This window comes from Sturnira hondurensis, unplaced genomic scaffold (genome assembly GCF_014824575.4).
Source record: "Sturnira hondurensis isolate 20B ecotype Veracruz unplaced genomic scaffold, ASM1482457v3 Scaffold0022319, whole genome shotgun sequence".
Classification (NCBI taxonomy): Eukaryota; Metazoa; Chordata; class Mammalia; order Chiroptera; family Phyllostomidae; genus Sturnira; species Sturnira hondurensis.
In genome coordinates this window covers 5,932,596-5,954,093 of record NW_028094950.1, presented here as the reverse complement: position 1 = coordinate 5,954,093, position 21,498 = coordinate 5,932,596, and the positions used below count along the sequence as shown (strand labels likewise).

At 44.5% G+C, this 21,498-nt stretch overlaps 1 protein-coding gene across 1 annotated transcript in view; it reads left to right on the top strand.

The window, feature by feature from the left end:
• Positions 1 to 260: 260 nt before the first annotated feature.
• DDX1 (DEAD-box helicase 1) overlaps positions 261 to 21,498 on the top strand; it is a 32,929-nt gene continuing 11,691 nt past the window's right edge. Inside the window, exons 1-14 of the mRNA XM_037035425.1 lie at positions 261 to 357; positions 4,127 to 4,178; positions 4,475 to 4,538; positions 5,523 to 5,552; positions 6,156 to 6,252; positions 8,058 to 8,105; positions 10,465 to 10,548; positions 10,778 to 10,861; positions 11,232 to 11,308; positions 11,899 to 11,971; positions 12,898 to 12,974; positions 13,074 to 13,188; positions 13,868 to 14,006; positions 17,144 to 17,204. Coding sequence (XP_036891320.1) covers positions 342 to 357; positions 4,127 to 4,178; positions 4,475 to 4,538; positions 5,523 to 5,552; positions 6,156 to 6,252; positions 8,058 to 8,105; positions 10,465 to 10,548; positions 10,778 to 10,861; positions 11,232 to 11,308; positions 11,899 to 11,971; positions 12,898 to 12,974; positions 13,074 to 13,188; positions 13,868 to 14,006; positions 17,144 to 17,204 — 1,017 coding nt within the window. The 5' untranslated portion in view covers positions 261 to 341. The remainder of the gene's footprint in view (positions 358 to 4,126; positions 4,179 to 4,474; positions 4,539 to 5,522; positions 5,553 to 6,155; positions 6,253 to 8,057; positions 8,106 to 10,464; positions 10,549 to 10,777; positions 10,862 to 11,231; positions 11,309 to 11,898; positions 11,972 to 12,897; positions 12,975 to 13,073; positions 13,189 to 13,867; positions 14,007 to 17,143; positions 17,205 to 21,498) is intronic.

Genomic DNA, 21,498 nt, shown 5'->3' with positions numbered 1-21,498 from the left:
GATACAGTTCCGCCGCCGTCAGAACGTCTCAGGCCATTGTTGACCTCTTTTGCTTCCTTATATGTGGAACTGTGGTCCCGAGGACACAGCAGGCTCCAAGCAAATGGTGACTAATACTTCTATCTAACGATGACTGGTCCCGACAAGGTCCTCGGGGAACTGTGTCCGCGCTCTGGGGTCCGGGGTGGGTCATTTTTTCTGCCGGAACCGTTCTCCTTGGGCCGGGTCCCCGCCCGGAACTGCAAAGCCGCTGTCCAAGGGCCGGAAGCGCGCGCTCCCACGGCGCAGCGTTTGGTTGCGGAGGGAGGGAGCGGGAGGTCTGCCGCGGAGGACGGGCGAAGATGGCGGCATTCTCCGGTGCGTCTGCGGAGCGCGGGCTGGTGCGGGCGGCTCGATCCACCCCTGGGCTTTCGGGCAGCTGGCGGGAGTCTTTGGGGTGGGGGCCGATAGGTGCCGCGCGGTGCAGGAGGGAGCTGTCCACCGCGGTGCTCTCGATCCGCCCGCTGCGGGGACACAAGGGGTGGCCTGGAGAGGCCGGCTCTGCGCGCTCAGGATTGCGGTTAACGCCTATTGTGCGGGCTCTGGCCTCCCCGGGCCTCCCCTTGCTGTTTCTCCCCTATGGGTCTGCATTTGGCCGTCCCGCCGGGACCCGCAGCTGCTCAGACGGTGCGGCGGCGGCGGCTCGTGGCCTGTTACTGTTATGTTCTCCGCTCCCGGGCCCCCAGCCTGTCGGACGTGGCAGTGGTGTCCGGGAAGATTTTACCGCTCACTCCTGCCTGAGAACAGTGGCTTGGCCAGGCCGACCGGCCGCAGGGCGTGGGGAGGGCTCCTTTGGGAAAATGACGGTACTGGCTCCGTTCAGTTTTTTTCAGGCCCTTCTGAAAAATAAACGTCCCAGACAGAAACCTGAAATGCTATCATCTCAACATCAACGTTAAATAGTATTGAGGCTAGGAGGGAAAGCGCTTTCATTCTCATACATACTAACCTTGTATAAATTTTGAAAAGCAGTCACTTACTAGCTGTATGATATCTCCTCTATTTCAAACAGGAATTTGAGGTAGCATATGTAACCTAACAGTTGTTACTTTTATCTCTTTCTTTATCATCATTGTCGGTTTATATATTTTAAGAAGCTGCAGTAAGCCTTTCATACACTTAAACATGGTAAATTTACATAGCAGTAAGTGTATCGAGTTAGGCCTACTGTTTTTTAATGTTCTTAGTCTACTAAGATGACTTCAAGTGTTACTGTACTTTTTCAGTTTTCACATATAAGAACATTAGTAATTCCTCATCTTTAGCCATGAGTCAGGATTTCTTATATAGTTGCATCTCATAATAGGAGGCAAGGGGAAATTTACTCACTGGTAGCTAATTTTTCCCCCAAGCCCTCTCTCCCTAAGCAAGATTTTAGAGTCCAGGTGTATAGAGCAGTTCCAGGTTGTCATTTTGTGGGTTCACGTGGGTAAGGGCTTGAAGAGTCTGTGAAGTAAAGACAGATGCAGAATTTAAGAACTTGACTGTCCCTGTTTTTTCTGTAAGTTAAATATTTATATTTAATATAATATATAAATATTTAATATTTATATATTCTATTTAATATTTAATATTTAATATAAAAACATTATATTTAAAGAAAACATCATTTCACAGCAAACATGCAGAGGACCTGTTTGCTGTGAAATGGACATGACCAGGATGGAACAAGAAGTCGGGTTTGCTGAAGTCGGTCTGGTTGCTGCTCACGATATAACAGCTTCACAAGCTGCTTCGATGTGCTCTGTGCAGCCTGTCGAAGAACATCTCTGTGTTCCAGCAGATTCCTTTTCAGGAGAGAATCAGCCAGGATCTAAAGGGACTGTCCTTAGAAAGTCGGCTTGATGTGCAGCTTTAAATCTTGGTTAGTTTTTCCAACTGTGCATTTTTCTGGGGAGATTTAGAGTTAGGAGAGCCTTTCTTTTTTTTCTTTTTTAAACGCTGGTAGGATTTTTTAAAAAGATTTTTATTTATTTATTTATCTTTAGGGAGGAAGAGAAGGAGAGAAATATCAATGTATGGTTTCCTCTCATGCATCCCCTGCTGGGAACTGGCCTGCAACCCAGGCATATGCCCTGACTAGGAATCGAACTGCAATTGTGTGGTTCACTGCGCCCCGCCCCCAATCCACTGAGCTACACCAGCTAGGGCGCCTTTCTTTTTGAAAAAGATTTTTAGCCCTGGCTGGTGTGGCCCAGTGGATTGAGTGCAGGCCTGTGAACCAAAGGGTCGCCAGTTCCCAGTCAGGGCACATGCCTGGGTTGAGGGCCAGGTCCCCAATAGGGGCACACAACAGGCAACCACACATTGATGTTTCTCTCCCTTTCTGCTTTTCTTCCCCTCTCTCTGAAAATAAATAAATAAAAATCTTAAAAGGAAATAAAAAGATTTTTATACTTTCCCACATCACCTATGTTTGTTAACTAGCTTAGTATATAAAATTGTAGTGTTTTATCTATTGTGTTAATTGCTAGTATGATTCTTCTCACCTGAGACAAAGAAAAAGCTACTTTTGCAATGGATATATTCAATTTTATGTCTTCTCATGACAATTACAAGAAACATAAAATTTCCAAATTGGTTATTTTGGCAGCTTGGAAATATTTGAGTATTGTTAATTTTTAATAGGAATACGAGGTCTGTCCAGAAGGTATCCAACCATGTAATATGAAAAATGGAGACATTTATTGAAGAAGATACAAGAAACATTGTACATAGGACAATGACGCCTCAGTCCTCAAAGTAGGCACCTTGTGACCTCATACAGACTGCCCATCCCCATCAGCTACCCTATTGTATTTTCCTGAATCTAACTAATGCTCTGAAATCTCTTCCCTTTCAAAGGTGATTTTAGTTTTGAGACAAGCAAGAAGTCACAGGGTGCCAAATCTGGGCTGTAGGTGCACTGAGTCACCTAGGTGATTTGATGTTTCACCAAAAAACTATGCACCAGATGTGATGCATGAGTGGGCGTGTTGTCTCGATGAAGCTGTCAATCACCAGTTGCCCATAGCTGCGGCCTCCAAATCATCCCTGTAGTTTCTGTGGAGGAATGTTCAAGCTTAACTCAAAATTTCATGTAGATTCATTGCTCTACTCACTCAGTCATTTTGAATGTGACGGTCACATAGCACTCATGCTCGCTAATCAGTGTCTACCACCCCCACTGACTAGCACAGTGAGGTCGTCATTGTTCACGCATGTGCATTCCAGTCCACTCTCCTTGGCTGCCAGGTTACATCAATGTACACAAACTGTTCTTGTTATATTAACAGTTGTTGGGCTTTTTTTGTACAGACCCCGTATATACTTTTGTAATAACAATAATAAAAGCTACATTTTTATATATGCAGAAAAAATAAAAATCACTTCTTATTTGGAAAGGAGCTGTAAGTAATCAAACTGACTAACCTCTACAGTTAATTTGAGAACTGGTAAAATGAGAAAATCCAACCAGAAACAACTCATTCATTTAGGACCGGCTTTGAAGTAGAATTATTTAAATATGTGAACAAGTAAGAGCAGAGCAGTTCTTCTGTGACATTCCCAATTACCCAGGGTTTTGCCACTGGTCCCTTTCTTTTCCGTTAACCAGAGTTCTGATTATGGCTCTAATAAATGTGATGGGAAAATAAAAGTAAAAAAGAATAAATGTGGGATCTCTATGCACATGAATTTCCCATCATCTCCAGATGAAACAGCCGAAATGCTGGTCTAGAGCCTGCTCTCTGACTCGGCAGGTTTTTCATTTGTCACAGGGACACTGGCGGTCACAGTGTGTTAAGTGACAGTGATGTGCCAGATGTGTGACGTATTATCTGTGACCTTCCTGTATCCCTAAGAGCCCTGTTTTGTGTGGAAAGAACAGGTTGATAGTCTGCTCAAGGTGACATTGCTTGTGAGAGCTTGGACTTGAACTCAGGCCTTTCTCTAAAACTTACACGCTTTCAGCAGTGCCAACTCAGGAGGTGCCCATGTAACTGAGCTGTGCTTCAAAGCCTTTTCTCTGTTCCTACGAACGATAATTTTAAGAGCTGTATGATCTCAGTTTAGTACATGTGTTTTTAAAGTTAATTTTTATTTTCAGAGATGGGTGTTATGCCTGAAATTGCACAAGCCGTGGAAGAGATGGATTGGCTGTAAGTGCACAAAGCTTAACTGTATCTGCAACAACAATGCTTTGTAATTTAAACACTTGTTTAAAATGTTATCAAATATTTTGGGGTGTAGCTGGCTCAATGAAATCCATTTTTTCTTGTGATTCTCTAACTTATAGAACGTTTTCTTTTCAAACTTTGATATATTTCTAGCTGAAAAAGGTTGGTAGTATTTACCAAGTAAAATTCTCATTTAGGATTATAGTTTAATATGCCCTAATTATGTTAGGTGATTTTGTTTTTACTAAATGAAATTTTTCAAAATATGGTTCTTTTAGTCTCCCAACTGATATCCAAGCAGAGTCCATCCCGTTGATCCTAGGAGGTGGCGATGTACTTATGGTATGTTCGGGTACGGTGAGCCGGTTGGGAGCCGGGGACGCTCACTTCTGGGGCTGATTGCGTGCCACTGTAGGAGCTCCATGGGCTTTAAAGTGATATTTTCACCAAATTAGTTATATTTATGTGCATACATTTAGGATACATGTACTGTGTTCAAATATAGGTAGGAGCTGTGGGGAAAACAAAGGTGAATAAGATGCAATTTTGCCCTTAAGATGCTTAAACCCAGCAGCACAGGACCGTGTGCACACAGATAGATAATTGTTGTAAGGAGAGAGAGCGTGGCACCAGGGTGAGGGATGCAAAGTACTCCAGGGTTCCAGGGGGGCCACTTACCCTTCTGCAGGAGGGGGTTACAAGGGACTCTTCCTGGAGGAAGTAGATTTTGGGCAAGGGAGGGTGAAAACGGGATGATCTCCAGGTAGAGAGTTCATCCGTGAAAACAGTGAAGAGGAGAACGCAGGTTTGATCCTGGGGTCGTTCAGTTAAATGGAAGCATTAAACCTGTGTGTGGTGGGGTAGAACTCGAGGTGAGGTGGTGGGTATATGGTGACTCAGGTGTGGGTTTTTCCTTGAGTCTTGGAAAGGAGTGGGGTGTTTGCTGGCACGGGGATCATTGGAAATTTCAAGTAGAGTTGTGTTAAGCGTGGTTAGAATTGTGTTTTTATGAAGACCAAATTGGTGGTAGCTTGTATAGTTCTGAGGGCTTAGATGCTGTTACGATACTTTCATGACCTCGGTTAGAACGATGAGGTCTTAGGTTGAGTGGTAGCAATGGGGAGAGAAGGGGGAGACCAGATTTCTGAGGCCATGGCAAAGAAGTGGCAAGGTCGGCAGTGGTGCAGTTGACTGAGCAACCTGAGTGCTCTGGAGTCCCTGTCGAAGCAAAGCTAGCCGATGGTGAGGATTTCTGCAGTATCCTTAGTTAATGTGACGTCTTTAAATAACAGCTGAATTTGTAAAATCGACTTTTTTCCCATTCAGGCTGCAGAAACAGGAAGTGGAAAAACTGGTGTAAGTAATAAACTTAAATTGACTTACTTCGTGAGAGTTGATTTTTAAAGCAACTTTGAAGAGTAGTTTTGACTGTGAAATGTTTAATAAAACAACCTCCTCCAGAATGTGACAAATTGATTGCTTGCCACTGAGAGTGATGTTTTTATTGCCAGCTAATTCTGAACTTGTATAAGAGTGTGCCTTTAAGAGTATAAACTTGTCTTGCAGAAACAGTTCATGATCTTCAGTATTTGCAGTCACTTCTGAGAGTCACTGAAGTGGCTCTCATAACAGAGAGATTGCAAATAGGGATCAATCTCCCCTTGGCCTAGACTAGAGAAACAGTTTGTAGCCTGGGTGGTATCTTCCCTCTTTCATTCAGGTTGGTTCATCAGGTTTCGGTTCTTTTCGGGGATGTGAGCTGCCTCCGGTTACCGTCATTCAGTCAGCTGTCTTGTGAATGTTACTGGTATTTTGGGTTTGGGCAAACAAAATTAGAGTGACGATCTGAAGTATTGGTAATTATTCACTGTGCATGAATAACTTTTGTGATGTGTGTTGGTTGTGACGTTGGCGTTCACACCTGAATGCTGGTGCAGAGAGCTGTCGTGTCTTTGGCAGGCGTTCAGTATTCCAGTTATCCAGATCGTGTACGAGACTCTGAAGGACCAGCAGGAAGGCAGAAAAGGAAAAACGACGATTAAAACTGGTGCTTCAGGTACTTCTGCACGTTAACATTATTCTTTCGTATAAATTAGCAGCTATTGTCGCTGGCATGTACAGACAGGAGGTTTGGGTGTGGGCTGTTGTTGTCAGTGTTGGGGGGTGGCATTAGCTCGGGGTGCGTGGGAAACAGGGACGCCAGGTGTCCTTCGGAGCTTAGGTGACAGTGAAGGAGCGTCCCTCTGGAGTGCTAATAATGCTCATGGGAAAATGCTAGAGTTGGAAAATTACATTTAGTTGCTTTACTGTTTTTATTAATGTGATACCTTTCATTTAGTTATGTTAATATTTTTAGCTTGGTGTCTTTTTGTGCCTAACATTAAATTAGAACAATGTTTTACAAAGATATTAAGGAAGGATTTTTACAAATAATTGATGGAGTAAAAACTAATGGCGATGGGAAATAATCCTTTCACAGAGAAAAGAGGCATGTTTTTCCCTTTAAGATAAGAAAGGAGGAGCTCAGGAAGTTGAACGGTAAAGTGTAAATTTTAAAGTGAGTTTGTTTTCAATTCTGTCTGCACGGAGACCATTCCTTTACTGGGGTTTTGGTCCCGTCTTTACGGTGAACAGTCCTCCCTCAGTTTCTTTACGGTGAACAGTCCTCCCTCAGTTTCTTCGTCTTTCAATTATGTTGCTTTGGATAAATAGTTTCCGAGTCCATTCTGTCTTGAGTAGTCTGTGGTTCTGTTATATTTTAACACAATTTACTCCATACTTTAAGTCCTTTTGTTTCATAATGCTGAGTAGGATTGCAACACAATTGTCAGCTTAAGTGGAATCAGTTTGGCTTGTCAGCACTTCCTTCTCAGCAGTTTGAGGGTGACAGTGCGACACACTTGGTGGCATGGACTCCTCCGTGAGTGAGTGGAGAGATAGATAATGGACGTGAACTATTGAGGCTATGGGCCTGTTCAAGAGTAATTTCAAAATTTGCAACAATTCTAAACCATCAGTAGTGAGAGATGGTTATAAAAGGGAATGCTTCCAGGGAGTAAGCAGAATGGTAATCGTTCCAAAGGCATGTTCTGTGAGGAGTAAAGAACTGGGTATTTAAACATGGAGACACAAATAAAAGAGATAGTTGTTAAATCACGGAAAGGATCTGGGGAGAAAATAAAAAGTAGGACCAGGATGAATTAGAAATAGTGTAGATAAAGGTTTCTGTTTAACTTCTGAGTGGCTAGACCGAGGCAACAGTGAGAGAACCTCAAGAGAAAGTTCATGTTCAGAGTGTTTAAGCAGATGCTAGATGTCGTTTGACCAGAGATTGAGAAAAGGTTTCTACTTTGGATGGGAAGTTGGGCCTGAAAACATGTTGAGTTCTCTATGGCTGTTATGATCTTTTGATGGTCCATGTACTGTTGAGGAGGAAACGTTTGTGACTTTGGAATATGTTATTGAATTATTTAAGATGAAGGGCTTGCCTTTTAAAAAACGATAAAATGATAATTAGATCTTGACATGTTAGTCAGTTATTTTTATGTTCGAAGGCAGCGTGCGTGGTTGCCAGAACTTTATTGTCTCAGAGCCCTCACAGCCATGGCCAAGGTCAGCGCCGCCTGCCGCAGAGTACGCTGAGGCAGCGTGGGGAGACTGTTACCTGCAGCCTGCTTCCGTCTTCAGTTTCAGTGTTGCTGCTGATGAAAACAGCCACGCTTTTACTTGTACATTTCAGATAATGTGTAAAATTGAACCCAGAGGAAGTTATATGAGATACGAAATGTATGCGTTGGTTTTGATACAGTGCTTTTGGTTTCATGCATCTGTTGGCAACCATTCTTTCTTTAATTTGTTTAGTGCTCAACAAATGGCAGATGAACCCGTACGACAGAGGATCTGCTTTTGGTAAGTGGATAGGTTTTAGCGACTCGTTTATGATTCAGGGGCTTGTTTTTAATAGTACCCGAGAATGCCAAGGAAATAGTGAAAGAGAATAGTAAATGAGAATTTAATTTGCTAAATTTTAGAATGTAGTCACTCCGGTTTCACAGTTTAGTGTGGCATGGGAATAGACAGTCAATGGAATAAAATGGAAATAGATCCCAGTGTGTATGAAATGTTAATATGTAGAAAAAATATTACATGTCAGTGGGAGAACGGATCATTCATTAAGGGTTTCAGCACAACTAGTGATCCATCTGGAGTAACATGAAATTGATGCCTAAGTCAATTTCATCTCATGTCTAAAAACAAATTCTTTATGTATTTAGGACTTAAATATGTATGTTTGTATACTACATGAACATTTTGGGGGTGGGGAAATTCTCCTAATCCAAATAGTAAATCAGAAATTGTAAAAGAGCCCTGGCTGGTGTAGCTCAGTGGATTGAGCACGGGCCTGCAAGCTAAGGGATCGTGGTTCGATTCCCAGTCAGGGCACATGCCTGGGTTGTAGGCCAGTTCCTAGCGGGGGACACACAAGAGGCAACCATACATTGATATTTCTCTCCCTCTCTCCTTCCCTTCCCCTCTAAAGATAAATAAATAAAATCTTTTAAAAAATACTGTCCTTTAAAAAAAAAGAAAAATTGTAAAAGAAGAGATGTAGGTATGTTTGTGTAAAATTCTGAAAAATACATGTGGAAAAGATGTGACAGGAAAAAGTCAAGAGACAGTAAATATGGAGAGAATACTAAAACGACGATGAAAGAAAAAGTCCTTGTAAACTGTTACAGACTTCTTGTGTAGATGCCTGTTTCTGTTAAGGAAGAGAGAAACCACCAATAATGAAAGCGGGCAAAGAATGTGAATGGGCTGTTCACTGCAGGGCCAGTCCAAATGGCAGTGAACATGCGAGATCAACTCACAGGATGTAGGGAAATTACAGTTACAGTGAGATGCCATTTTGTATCCGTCTGACTGACATTAATCCAAAAGGGTGATAACCGTTAGGAGTTACTGCCGTTTGGGGAAGCAGTTTGGCATTACCGATTGAAATGGAAAAGTGGATTCGTTCCCGGAAGGTCCGACCCTTCAGAATGGAAGTGGCAGCACACACGGGTCCACACACAAAGCTTTTTGATGGCGCGCTGTTTACAAGGGACACTGCCAGTGAAGCAAAGCCTGTTGCTGAGAATGGGTAACAAAGACGAGGGTGTTAGGAAACCCTCAGAGAAAGTGAGCCAGCACTCTGTAGAGTTGTGAGGGATGAAGTCAGAGGGGTCGTCACAAGGGGCTGTTAGGAAGAGCAGGGTGCAGGGAAATGTGGGGTGGGCGTGGGGCGTCAGGACAAAACAACAAGACAAGCAGAAAACCTCAAACTGCTACCCTCCACCATGTGATTCGTAGTAAAGTTTGTGTCTGTATATATGCATGCTGAATTTTAAATGTAAACATTTTAAGGATTTGCCATTGCTAAAGAACTTTTTAAAAAGTTCAGTTTTATATAATGTAGTGTCCTTTGAGTAAGAATTTATACTTTGAGTAAATAATCAAATTTCTGGTAAGTGAAGTGAAATGTGTGATGAGATGCTGTTTGAAAAAGTTCGTTCTACATTCAGTTGCTGTGTATGAGTGGCAAGCTTGAACCAGGACAGAAGTTACCGTTTCTTTGTGCTACAGACAAGTTAATTTGCTTAAAGCCATTAAAGCACCAGTAAGCACTGACCGTGCTGTGTGATGTGGAACTTTACCATTCAGAGTTGCAATATTGTTAAACAACAGCTACCAGTTGCTTGTTTGTGCTTTTTCCTGCTCTCCATTCATGGTGTCTGGGTCCTGGGGCTGGGGGCAGGCGGGACACAGTTCTCGTTTTCCTTTGAGTGCAGCGTTCGCTCAGGCTCTGATTCAAGCATAAAGTGAGAGCAGCGAGGATTTCAGAGTGGGTGCTGCATCCTCCGTGAGGGTCCGTTTCTGGGGAGAACTCAGGCGGTGGGTGTCTAAGCACGTTTGTGTTGGTGAGGCTGCCACTGTTGGTGCCCGTCAGGTGCTGTTCCGAGTCCTTCCCACTCGTTGCGGTAAAACCTTGCCCTGGTGAAGAGATGACCATAGAAACTGGTCCGTGGCATGGCCGAGGCCTCCGGGGGATGAATAGGGGACTTCACATGGGGAACACTTTGCTGTCACTCAGGAATCAGCACAACTCGTTACCTGGAACGTTGCAGCAAGTGAAGGAGTTGCCGTATTGGTGACACTGAATGAAGGACGTGGCAGAATGCTGGTTTCTAATCTGGACTGCGTGTCGTTCTCTTTCTCTCCCGTGCAGCCATTGGGTCAGACGGTCTTTGCTGTCAGAGCAGAGAGGTGAAGGAGTGGCATGGATGCAGGGCCACTAAAGGCCTCACGAAAGGTACTGCCCTCCGTCTGTACACGTGTGAACTTGCGACCTAAGGTACTGGTAAATGAGCTTCCTTAATGCAGCCTTTTGTCAAGGGTCTGAACAGATTTTTAATGTCACAAGAACTAAACTCTTCATCTGGATTGTCCCAACTGTAATTCAGAAACGATGGGACAGCGGTGCGTGGTCAGCGCACCTCGGGCGTGATCCGAGTGGACCCTAACGCATCCCACTCTTGCAGGGAAGCACTACTACGAGGTGTCCTGCCACGACCAGGGGCTGTGCCGAGTTGGGTGGTCTTCCATGCAGGCTTCCTTGGATCTCGGTAAGTGTTTCCAAAGTAAATGGGGTTTATTCATTTATACTCGTGAACTGTTAACATTTAGCATCATGGGGAACAAAATTATAAACTCGAGCATACAGAGGGTGTATTTTAGAGATATGGAAATAATATTTAGCTGCACCTCAGCCTGTTCCAAAGAGATCTGAAGTACCAAAAAACGTGTGGCAGCGTGAAATCAGGATGCATAGGTAAAGAATAGGAGTCAGAAGTGAGAGTAAAGTTAGTGTGCATGAACACATACTACACAGGGCTGCGTAGATGCTTGAAGTTACACACTTGTGAACCTCATTTATAGGGCTTTTAGTATTATGTTTACTCTCACCACAGAAGTAAAATAATTTTTAATATCTAGGTACTGACAAGTTTGGATTTGGCTTTGGTGGAACAGGAAAGAAATCCCATAACAAACAGTTTGATAATTATGGAGAGGTAAGTTGTTTAATTGACTTAATTGTGACATTAGTAAGTTTTCTTGCGTGCTTACTCAATCACTCATCACATGACTCAAGGTATAGGAATGATTCTCAAATTCAAGTGGGCAAAAGTAGGTTAATAATAATAAGCGATACAAGAATAAACTTTCATGTACTCACAACTATAAACCTACTTTTGCCCACGCCTGTGTTATCCACTGGTACTTTGGATTTGGACTTCAGTGAAGGAATGTTATGAAATTTAGACCCTCCAAAATACATTATTTGGTCCTCTGTTTTTACCCCATTTTGATGTTGGCTTTGACTTTAATGCATGTTACTCTCTTTTCTTATTCTCAATCATGGTAATCTAAATATACCTGTTCTGGTGAGTCCACCAAAGTCATGTTGCTTCTGAGAAGGCTGTCAGACATTTTTCCTGTTGTGTGTGCAAGGCAGGAGCAGCAGTTTTCAACAACTGCGTCAGAGCTTTGAGGAAGTATTTATTTTGAAGCATTCATGCTTCTGATGCAGGTGTATTTGAACTTCGAACATTATTTAAGGATCTGCATTCTATTAACAGCACTTGACTTTCTGGTTTTCTAGGAATTCACTATGCATGACACCATTGGGTGTTACCTGGATATAGATAAAGGACATGTCAAATTCTCCAAAAATGGTAAGCTTTCTATGGATTGTCTTGCTAGAGAAGGTATATTGGTGATTTTTAATTCTCTCACCCTCTTCTTCAGTTCCCTCTCCCTCCCGCTCCGCCTTTTTTTGAACAAATACTTGCTGAGCATTTGTTGTGTGCCAGGCACCCTGGTAGGTTGCTAGAGATTCAGCAAAAAACAGAGTAGACCATACGTTGACTTTCGGAGGCCTTCCCTGCTGGTGGGAAGAGCTCAGCAGATACCTAGTGTGTCACGTGGGAACAGGCGCACGGGAGGAGCGTGTGCACCAGGGTAAGGGGTGGAGAGCGACAGTGGTCTGGGGGTGTGCTAGTGCATACAGGGCGGCCGAGAGGGCTCCTTGACCGAGCTGACACTGCAGAGAAATCTGAGTGAGTTGGGCGGTGGGGGGAGCAGGTATGCTGGAACAGTGTTTCAGGAAGGGGGGAAAGTAAATGCAGAGGTCCTGAGATGAAAGTGTGCTGGGGGATCTGAGGAACGCAGGGAAGCCCTTGGGTCTGGAGTGTCCGGGCATGTGGGAGGTGGTGTGGCCGGGCCGTTTGGGCCTTCTTGGTCACGATACAGATTTGTTATTTTGAGTGAGATTGGAAGCCGTTAGGGTGCTGAGTAGAGAATTTGCATCATCCGGCTTTTGTTAACAGTATCCTTATAGCTGCTGTGTAGAAGACAGCCTGGGGGGGGGCGGGCAGTAGCCGGGAGCCAGTCGGATGACAGTTCTACTGGGACTCACTGAGTTTGAGGTACTCACCAGGTGAATGGTGACGTCAAGTAGGCAGTTAGAGGTGCAGCTGCAGGGTAAGGAGAGCGCTTAGGCCGTAGGCAGCGCGTGGGGAGCCTGAATGCAGGCCGGCGCTAGGCTGATGGGGAGCACCTGGAAGTTGCAGCTGCGTTATCCTACTTTGTTTTTTTAAAGGAAAAGACCTCGGTCTGGCATTTGAAATACCAGCCCATTTGAAGAACCAAGCCCTCTTTCCTGCCTGCGTGTTGAAGGTAAGAATCCAATCAGAAGAGTTTTGCTATGCGTTGTTGGCTGTTGGCTGGTTTGCCCTCAGATTAAGAAGCGTCGTTTTCTCCTTCATTCCACGCTAGAACGCTGAACTGAAATTTAACTTTGGTGAAGAAGAATTTAAGTTTCCACCAAAAGACGGTTTTGTCGCTCTTTCCAAGGCGCCAGACAGTTACGTTGTCAAATCGCAGCACACAGGTAATGCAGCTGGGGGCGGGCGCAGGGGAAAGCGCCAGCAGGTGAGGCCCCTCCTGGCGAGTGAGCCGTGCGAAGCTCCTTGCTGCAGCAGGCCCACAGCTTTATTTAAACGCAGGTAGAAGTCCATTTCAGAACCTGATTCGTAAACTCTCAAGTGTTTGGTTTCTGTTTAGGCATTTGGGGGATGCGATACTGATGATATTTAGCACTTATAACACACGCGTGTTAAGTGCCACAGCATTGGTTCAGTGCACAGAGATTATGGAAGCCTCACTAAACCCTGTTAGGTAGGACTCCTCCCATTTCACAGACAAAGACCTTGAGGCGCAGGGACTTGAAACAACCCGCCCAGGGTCCCAGAACAAGTAACTGGTAGGCCTGAACTCCAACCCCAGCAGCCCGACTCCAGAGATCAGACTCTTACCTCAGGTACTGCCTAACCTGAGTTATTTGAAGTGCATTTTATAACTCACTTCATCACAGCACTCACTGCAGACAGATTTAAAGAAACTTCAGCTCATTTGAGGACTCCTGGCCGTCGTGTGTTTTGTTGACCTGCTACGCTTTTTGAAAACTCATCTACAGTTTTGACATTGTAATATTTGTGCGCGTGTTTCACAAACAGTGGCACCGTGGGGTGTAATTAGAATGTGCCCCGATCTCTTTTCCCACGCTCAAGGCAGCGCACAGGTGGCCCAGACCAAGCTCCTCCCCAACGCTCCCAAGGCCCTCATTGTCGAGCCCTCGCGAGAGTTAGCCGAGCAGACTCTGAACAACGTCAGACAGTTTAAGAAGTACGTCGACAATCCGAAATTAAGGTAAAGCTTCACTTGTGCTGAGACGCCTACTGCCTTAAGGTTTGAGGTGTTTGGGAAGAAGAGCGGGGTAGAAAAAATGAGGTAAAATTCCATGTGTATGCATACACACACGTAAGCATGAGAATTTACTTAACTTTGACATATAGTAGCCATTGGTTTCTGTATAAAACTGCCTAAGTGATAAGTTTGATTTAAAAGAAAAGAAAATTGAGGTTTTTTCTGTGTCCCTCACATGAAGAGTCATGGTTTGCAAAACAGTGTCTGAGTAAAAATTAGTTTTTAAACAGAGCATTTCATTCACTGTTAAATTCATCACTTCATCCATGTAGAAAAGCAGTGTCTCCCTTTGTACTGCGTTGGCGACTTGCTCCGCGGTCGGACCGGCCTGTCCTGCAGTGGTCGCTGTCCTTCGTGTGACTGCTCCGACCGGCCCCTGTCTCGTTAAGAGGGATCTTTCCACCATGAGTTCAGGGGATCTTGTGGAACTTTCTGCTCAGGAGAATCCCCTTTCATTTGGGGAAGGCCATATCACATAAGTAAATCTCTCTGTGAGCTGATTGCCACTTGATTTTTGTCCATTTTACTTTGAGCTGCTTTTTTACTGAAACAGGGCTCTCATTGTACCATTCACCTCGTAAAGGGTACAGTTCCCGTGGTCCTCGGGAAGCCACGGCACTGGGCCGCGCCAGGCAGCCGTCACCGCTGTCTCATCTCGGGAACTTTGACTGATGGGTGTCGTGCCAGCCCATGTTTCTGTTACTGATCTTTCTTAGGAGTAAAACTTACTCAGGGATAAGTGACATTTAATACAACTTTTTAGGTAAACTAATTTCTGATCTCATTTTCAGGATTGATGCATGTTACCTGTGCAGCAACTATAATACCAATGGTGTGTGAAGTCTTAGGCTGGGGATCAGGGGTGGAACTGAGAGTTGGTCTCTGCTGCCATCGAATGACGTGGCCGGGGGAGGGAAGCAACAAACTGGTGTGACAGCATGCCCTGCAGCTGTGATGGGGAAGGTCGCTCTAGGGGCACAAAACCAGGGCCTCTGTTTAGTTATAGGAAACTCGGAGCTCTTCGTAAAAGAGTGTTTTTGGGAGAATGTAAAATGCTAATGCGAGTTGATTTTTGTATGTAATTATGTGCAAAATTACTATGCCTGTGGACAAAGGCTAGAAGGGAACATGAAAATGAAGTCAATTTGTTAAAGTGGTAAATTGGGGGATATTTATTTTGGTATTCAGTGCAAGTGAGCCTTTCCTTTGAGAGCTCTAGCTCAAGTCCGGGCCTCTTGTGAGATGTACCTGCTGCACTGACCCCTCCTGCTCCCTCCCCTGTGGCTACTGCCCATGGGGGGCACCTCGTCTCAGTCCTGGGCACTGACTGCATCGTGCCCTGGTTTAGATGCAGCAATCTCTTGCTCTCTTGCCCCTGGCAGACTCCAGTCCCCAGGCAGGGGCTGTTCCTGTGTCAGTGCCAAGTTCCCTGTACTGCTGAGAAAGACTCATCGTGTGCACATTCTGCACCGTTGTTTGTTCGTTCATTAGTTGATGGACATTTGGATTATTTCCACTTTTTGGCTACTGCGCTGTGAACACTAGTGTCCGAGTTTTGTGTAGACATTTTCGTTTCTCCTGATACGTACTTGGGGGTATGAGTGCTGGATCGTGTAGTAGCAACGCATTTAACGTTTAGAGGAACTGCCAGCTGTTCCCTAAAGTGACAGCACCATTTGACATTGCTGTTCGTGACGTGTGATGGTCGTATCTGCACCAGACTTGCTGTCTGTCTGTCTGGCTGTGGCCATCCCAACGGCTGGGAAGTGGTATCTTATGGTTTTGATTTGCATTTTTGTGCAGCTGGTGGTGCTGAGCATCTCTTCACGTGCTGATTGGCCACTTGCAATGTCTTTCCAGACTCCCTGCCTGTTTTTCAGTGGGGTTATTTGTCTTTTTATTGTTGGGTGTTAAGAATTCTTCATATACACACACACTGTGTTACACAGGATGGGCAAAGCAGGTTTACAGTTGTTTGTATGGAAAATACCACAGTAATGAACAAATAATACAAGAATCAATTTGATGTTTTGTGTACTCACAACTCTGAACTTCCTTTTGCCCCACGCTGTATGATTTGCAAATATTTTCTCCCATTCTGTGGGTTGTCTTTTTACTCACTTGATAGTGTCCTTTGAAATGCAGAAGTTTTAGATTTTGGTGAAGTCCGTTTATCTGTTATTTTAATTGTTGCTTTTGTTTTGGGTATTGTATATAGGGAGACTTTCTCTAACCCAAAGTCATGAAAATTTACTCCTGTGTTTTCTTCTAAGAGCTTTTATATTTCTTAGTCTTCCATTTAGGTCTGTGGTTCATTTTGAGTTAATTTTGGGGTATGATATAAAGAAGAGATTTAACTTCATTCTTTTGCATGTGCATATCCATTTATTCTAGCACAATTTGTTAAAAATACTATTCTTCCTCCCCCCATTGAATTGCCTTGACAAATTTTTCAAATCTAAACATTGTTTTTGAAGTATTTTGAATGAGAAAAATTTAAACAACCAAAGAATATGCTATTAAACCATGCCCCAGTGTTTAGTTACTCTGCCTAAAGGCCACTTTTAAGAGGAGGCACTTATAGCCCTGGCTGGTGTAGCTCAGTGGACTGAGCACCTGCCTGCAAACCAGACGATCACGGTTCGATTCCCAGTCAGGGCACATGCCTGGGTTGCAGGCCAGTTCCCAGCAGGGGACACATGAGAGGCAACCATACATTGATATTTCTTTCCTCCTCTCCTTCCCTTCCCCTCTAAAGATAAATAAAACATTAAAAAAAAAAAGAGGAGGCACTTACATAATGTTCCCGAGGTGTTCTGCACACACACACAGCCAGGTACTCGCGTGTCTGAACAGGTGCGTGGGGACAGGACCCGCAGCCCCAGAGGCTCTGAGGAGGAGGGCTGGCGCTCTGTGTGCCCCGTGCTTCCACACGCTGCTCGCTTCCCCACACTTCGGTACCTACGGGGGGTGTACCTCAGTTGCTTACTTTAATTTTCACATAAAAGAAGTGGGTACAAATCATACAGCAAAGCACGCTTTAATACCTTCCCACAGTACTGTTCTGGGGTTTGTTTCAGGGAGCTTCTGATCATCGGCGGCGTTGCAGCTCGGGAGCAGCTGTCTGTCTTGGACAACGGGGTGAGTTGCACTGTTCATTTTTAAAAGTAACATCACAGTCAGTTGTTGGGCAATGTAGGTGCGTTTCAAGAAAAACCGAGATGCTGAAATTAAAACACGGTGGAAAGGTATGTATTTGTCCAAAGACATCTTGTAGGTATGCCTTTTCTTTCCCCAAAAGTATTCAGAACAGTAGTCTCTTCCAAACCCCTCATGCAGAATACCAGCATAAATCGATTTTTTTTGTTTAACTTTTGAACACTAGAGAATATCATCACTTGAATTGCGTCATTTCTTTTTTGAAAGGAGGGTTGAATAATTGAAGAAGAAGCAACTGTAATTTAGACATGCAGAGAGAATGGATCGCAGGGAAGGGCAGCAGTTTTGGCAGAGGTCCCTGGGGTGAGTGCAGGTGGTAGGATGTGGTCCCAGTAGGGGAAGGTGAGTTCAGGGACACAGAAGGGGAGGTCTCACAGGCTGTGCTTAGCCTTGCATTTATAAAGGACAGAGCTAGGGCTGTGATCTTGATTAGTTGGGGAGAAGTTTGAGAAAGTCTTAACTGTACTCATCAAGTCTGTGAAGCTAAGTGTGCGTGGAGCCTTATAAAAGATTTTATATGTATGAAAGTAACTTCTTTCTTACGAATTTCTTTTCCACTTCCTTCTCTAAATACTTTGTCATTCGGTGTAAGCCACCCCTTACCTGGTCATTGAGGGCAAGTGTGTCCTCCTCCCTCCTGTTACATTGGTGTCCCTCATATGAGGTTTTTTTTCAGTTTAAATCCTGGCCCTGCCTTTTTAAAAAATATATTTTATTGATTATACCATTACACTTGCTGTTCTATTCCCCCCTTCATTCCCCTCCACCCTGCACACCCCCTTCCCCACCATTCCCCCCCCTTTAGTTTATGACCACGTGTCTCAAGTTCATTAGATTCTATATTTCCCCTACTATTCTTGCCCTCCCCCCTATCTATTTTCTACCTACTGTCTATGCTATTTTCTGTACCTTCTCCCCCCTTCTCCTCCTCCCTCTCCCCTATTGCTAACCCTCTGTATGTTGTTCATTTCTATGGTTCCACTCCTGATCTAGCTGTCCTCTTGGTTTGCTTTTGTTTTAGGTGTGGTTGTTAGTAACTGTGAGTTTGCTGTCTGTTCACTGTTCATATTTTTCATCTTCTTTTTCTTATATAAGTCCCTTTAACATTTCACATAATAAGGGCTTGGTGATGATGAACTCCTTGAATTTGATCTTATCTGAGAAGCACTTTATCTGTCCTCCCATTCTAAATGAAAACTGCTGGATAAAGCAATCTTGGCTGTAGGTCTTTGGATTTCATGACTTGGAATCCTTCTTTCCAGCCCCTTCTTGCCTGTAAGGTCTCTTTTGAGAAATCTGCTGACAGTCTGATGGGAACTCCTTTGTAGGTGACTGTCCCCTTATCTCTTGCTGCTTCTAGGATTCCCTCCTTCATTTTAGTCTTGGCTAATGTAATTATGATGTGCCTTGGTGTGTTCCTTCTTGGGTCCAACTTCTTTGGAACTCTCTGGGCTTCCTGGATTTCCTGGAAGTCTATTTCTTTTGCCAGACTGGAGAAGTTTTCCTTTGTTATTTGTTCAAATATGTTTTCCACTCGTGGCTGTTTCTTTTCCCCTTCTGGTACCCCTATAATTCGGATGTTGGAACATTTAAAGATGTCCTGGAGGTTCCTAAGCCTCTCCTCATTTTTTTTAATTCTTGTTTCTTTATTCTTTTTTGGTTGGATGTTTCTTTCTTCCTTCTGGTCCACTCCCTTGATTTGAGTCCCAGTTTCCTTTCCATCACTATTGGTTTCCTGTGCATTTCCCTTCATTTCAATCAGTTTAGCCTTCATATTTTCCTCTAATTTGTGACTATAATCAACCAGTTCTGTGAGCATCCTGATCACCAGTGTTTTGAACTGTGTCTGAGAGGTTCGCTATTTCTTGGTTGCTTAGAGTTACTGGCTCTGAGGCTTTGAGTTCTTCTTGAGCCATAATATTTTGGTCTGTATGCGCCTGTTATGTTTGAGGAGCAGAGCCCTAGGTGTTCACCAGGGCGGGGGCAACTCAGTCGCTGGGTTGTGACGCTATATGTGGGGGCGGGGTCAGAGAAAATCAATGGTGGTCCCCTCTGTCTGCTCCCACCCCCGGGGCCCACGTGGTCCGTCTAACTGCTCACTCCTTTGCTGGTTTATCTGTGCTTGAGAATGTGCAACTGTGGTCAGCCTGCCCTGCATCCTCACTGGGTTCGCTGCTGGGGCCTGCGGGGGTGGCGGGGGTGCTGTCTGTCTCACTGCTCACACCTCTGCTGGTTTATCTGCTCGCGAATGTGTGACCACGCTCAGCCTGTCCTGCACCCTCACTGGGTCCGTGATGCTACCCCGGCTGCCTGCATGCCTGGGTCGCCTGGGTTGCCTGGGTTGCCTGGGTCGGGGTATCCTTCCTGCCCGACCCTGCTCTGATGCTGGCTCCGCCCCTCTTACTGGTCCTGGTTGAAAGGTTCATTGTTGTCAGACTTCCATATAGTTCCAGTTGAAAAGTTCGTTGTTGTTGGACTTCCGTATAGTTCAGTTTTCTGTTCTTTGGCTGCATCTTTGTTTATTAAACCTTTGTTGTATTCAAACTTGGTTGTGGGAGAAGGCACAGTGTTTCCACCTACGCCTCCATCTTGGCGGAAGTCTCAAATGAGGTTTTAAGCTGAATGTCAGATTTGCCCTGGTATGGCCTATTAGGATAAGGAGTCATGTACTGTACTTGTTAAATACTACTCTGAGAGAGTGACACTGCTTTAATAAGTTCTTAGTGTGTTATATTTTAGTGCTCGTAAGAGGAAATATATTCGTTCCCAACCTTGGTTCCTTAACCATAAATCCATTCTCTTCGTAAGTTACTAAATTTCTTAACTCATATTTTCAGCTACAGAGCTTTTGGGGACTTAGCTGTGCTTTCATCAGTCACGTCTCAAGGTTGGGATCGGCTGAAGCTGATGGCAGAGCCAAGGCAGTGTGGTCGCGTAGCTTTCTTGGTGGGATTCAGCTTCGTTCTACGTCGGGGACCCAATATAGTCTCCTTCTGGTCATTTCACCTCACCATCTCTACTCCTGTTACCTTCAGCATGCTCTAGCTCGGCCTTAGCCCTTTCTTTTGTCTCACGCACGCCTTGGCAGAAGTCAGCTTTGGAGCGAGAGTAGAACTGTTTAATTTTAAAAGTCTTTTTAAAGTTGCAGCGCTATGCAGCACACGCAGTTGAGGGCTGGTGGGGTAGTTGGCATCAGTATACAAGTCATATCCATGTATCTCTCAAGCTTTTTCAGTTTAACTGAGTTACCTTTTTTCCTGTTTAAACCTGAGCGATCCTGTGCCTGTTTCCATGCCAACCCCACCTACTGAAACCCTGTGGGAGAAAACTCACACGGGGTGTCGGAATCCGGGCTGCAGAGGTGTGCACGTAGCGTCAGAGTGGTGTCGTATGCGCTGCTCTGCACGGCCCTGTCACCGTGCATGGCACGGAGCAGGCTCTTTGTGCCTCGAACAGGTTTTATCTTTGTGTCTGCAGACGGTGTTCCCTGGGTTCTCGTGTTTGAACTAAGACTTGCCTACAGTTATCCTACAAATGGAGCAATTCCTCCAGAAATGTCTGTTGTGCTTTTCATGGGAATACAAATGCCTTTAATGGATCAACTTGCAAGTTCATTCAGCACAGTATTCCACTTTTTCAAAGTCTGGGGCGGGGAAGGAATGAGGCTGGAGGATTAAATTTGACAGGAGAGAGTTACCTCTTAGTCTGAGGAGAGAAAGCAAGTACAAGAACAGAGGCAACTTTTCGTGCTAATCAGCGAAGAGCGGAAGTTTCGACTTGTCCAGTTTATTGAATGATTTTTTTTATGTTATACTTGTTTGTGTTTACATGCATACATCCACAAATACACTTTAAAAATACTTAACCTTTAGTGACTGCTTTCTGGAAATGGCCAGGCACCCCCTGAATGCCTCATCCATTTTCTGAGTCGGTCTCACGGTAGCTGCTGAGATGGTGCTCTTCCCCGTTTTCACAGATGGCACGAGTCCTCATGAGATGCTGCAGCTCGTGGCTGGAGCCCACCTCAGAGCCCACGGTCCTAGTGACTGCCCTGTGGGCTTGATCGCAAAATGGGGGGGGGGCAGGAGAATGGGAAGTGTGGTTAGTTGTGGGGGCATACTATAATCACACTATGCTCAGTATTATTCTCTGTATATTTAAAAATTTTTGTAACAAAAGTTAAGTAAAATTTGTTCTTATTTGAATTAGACTTTTC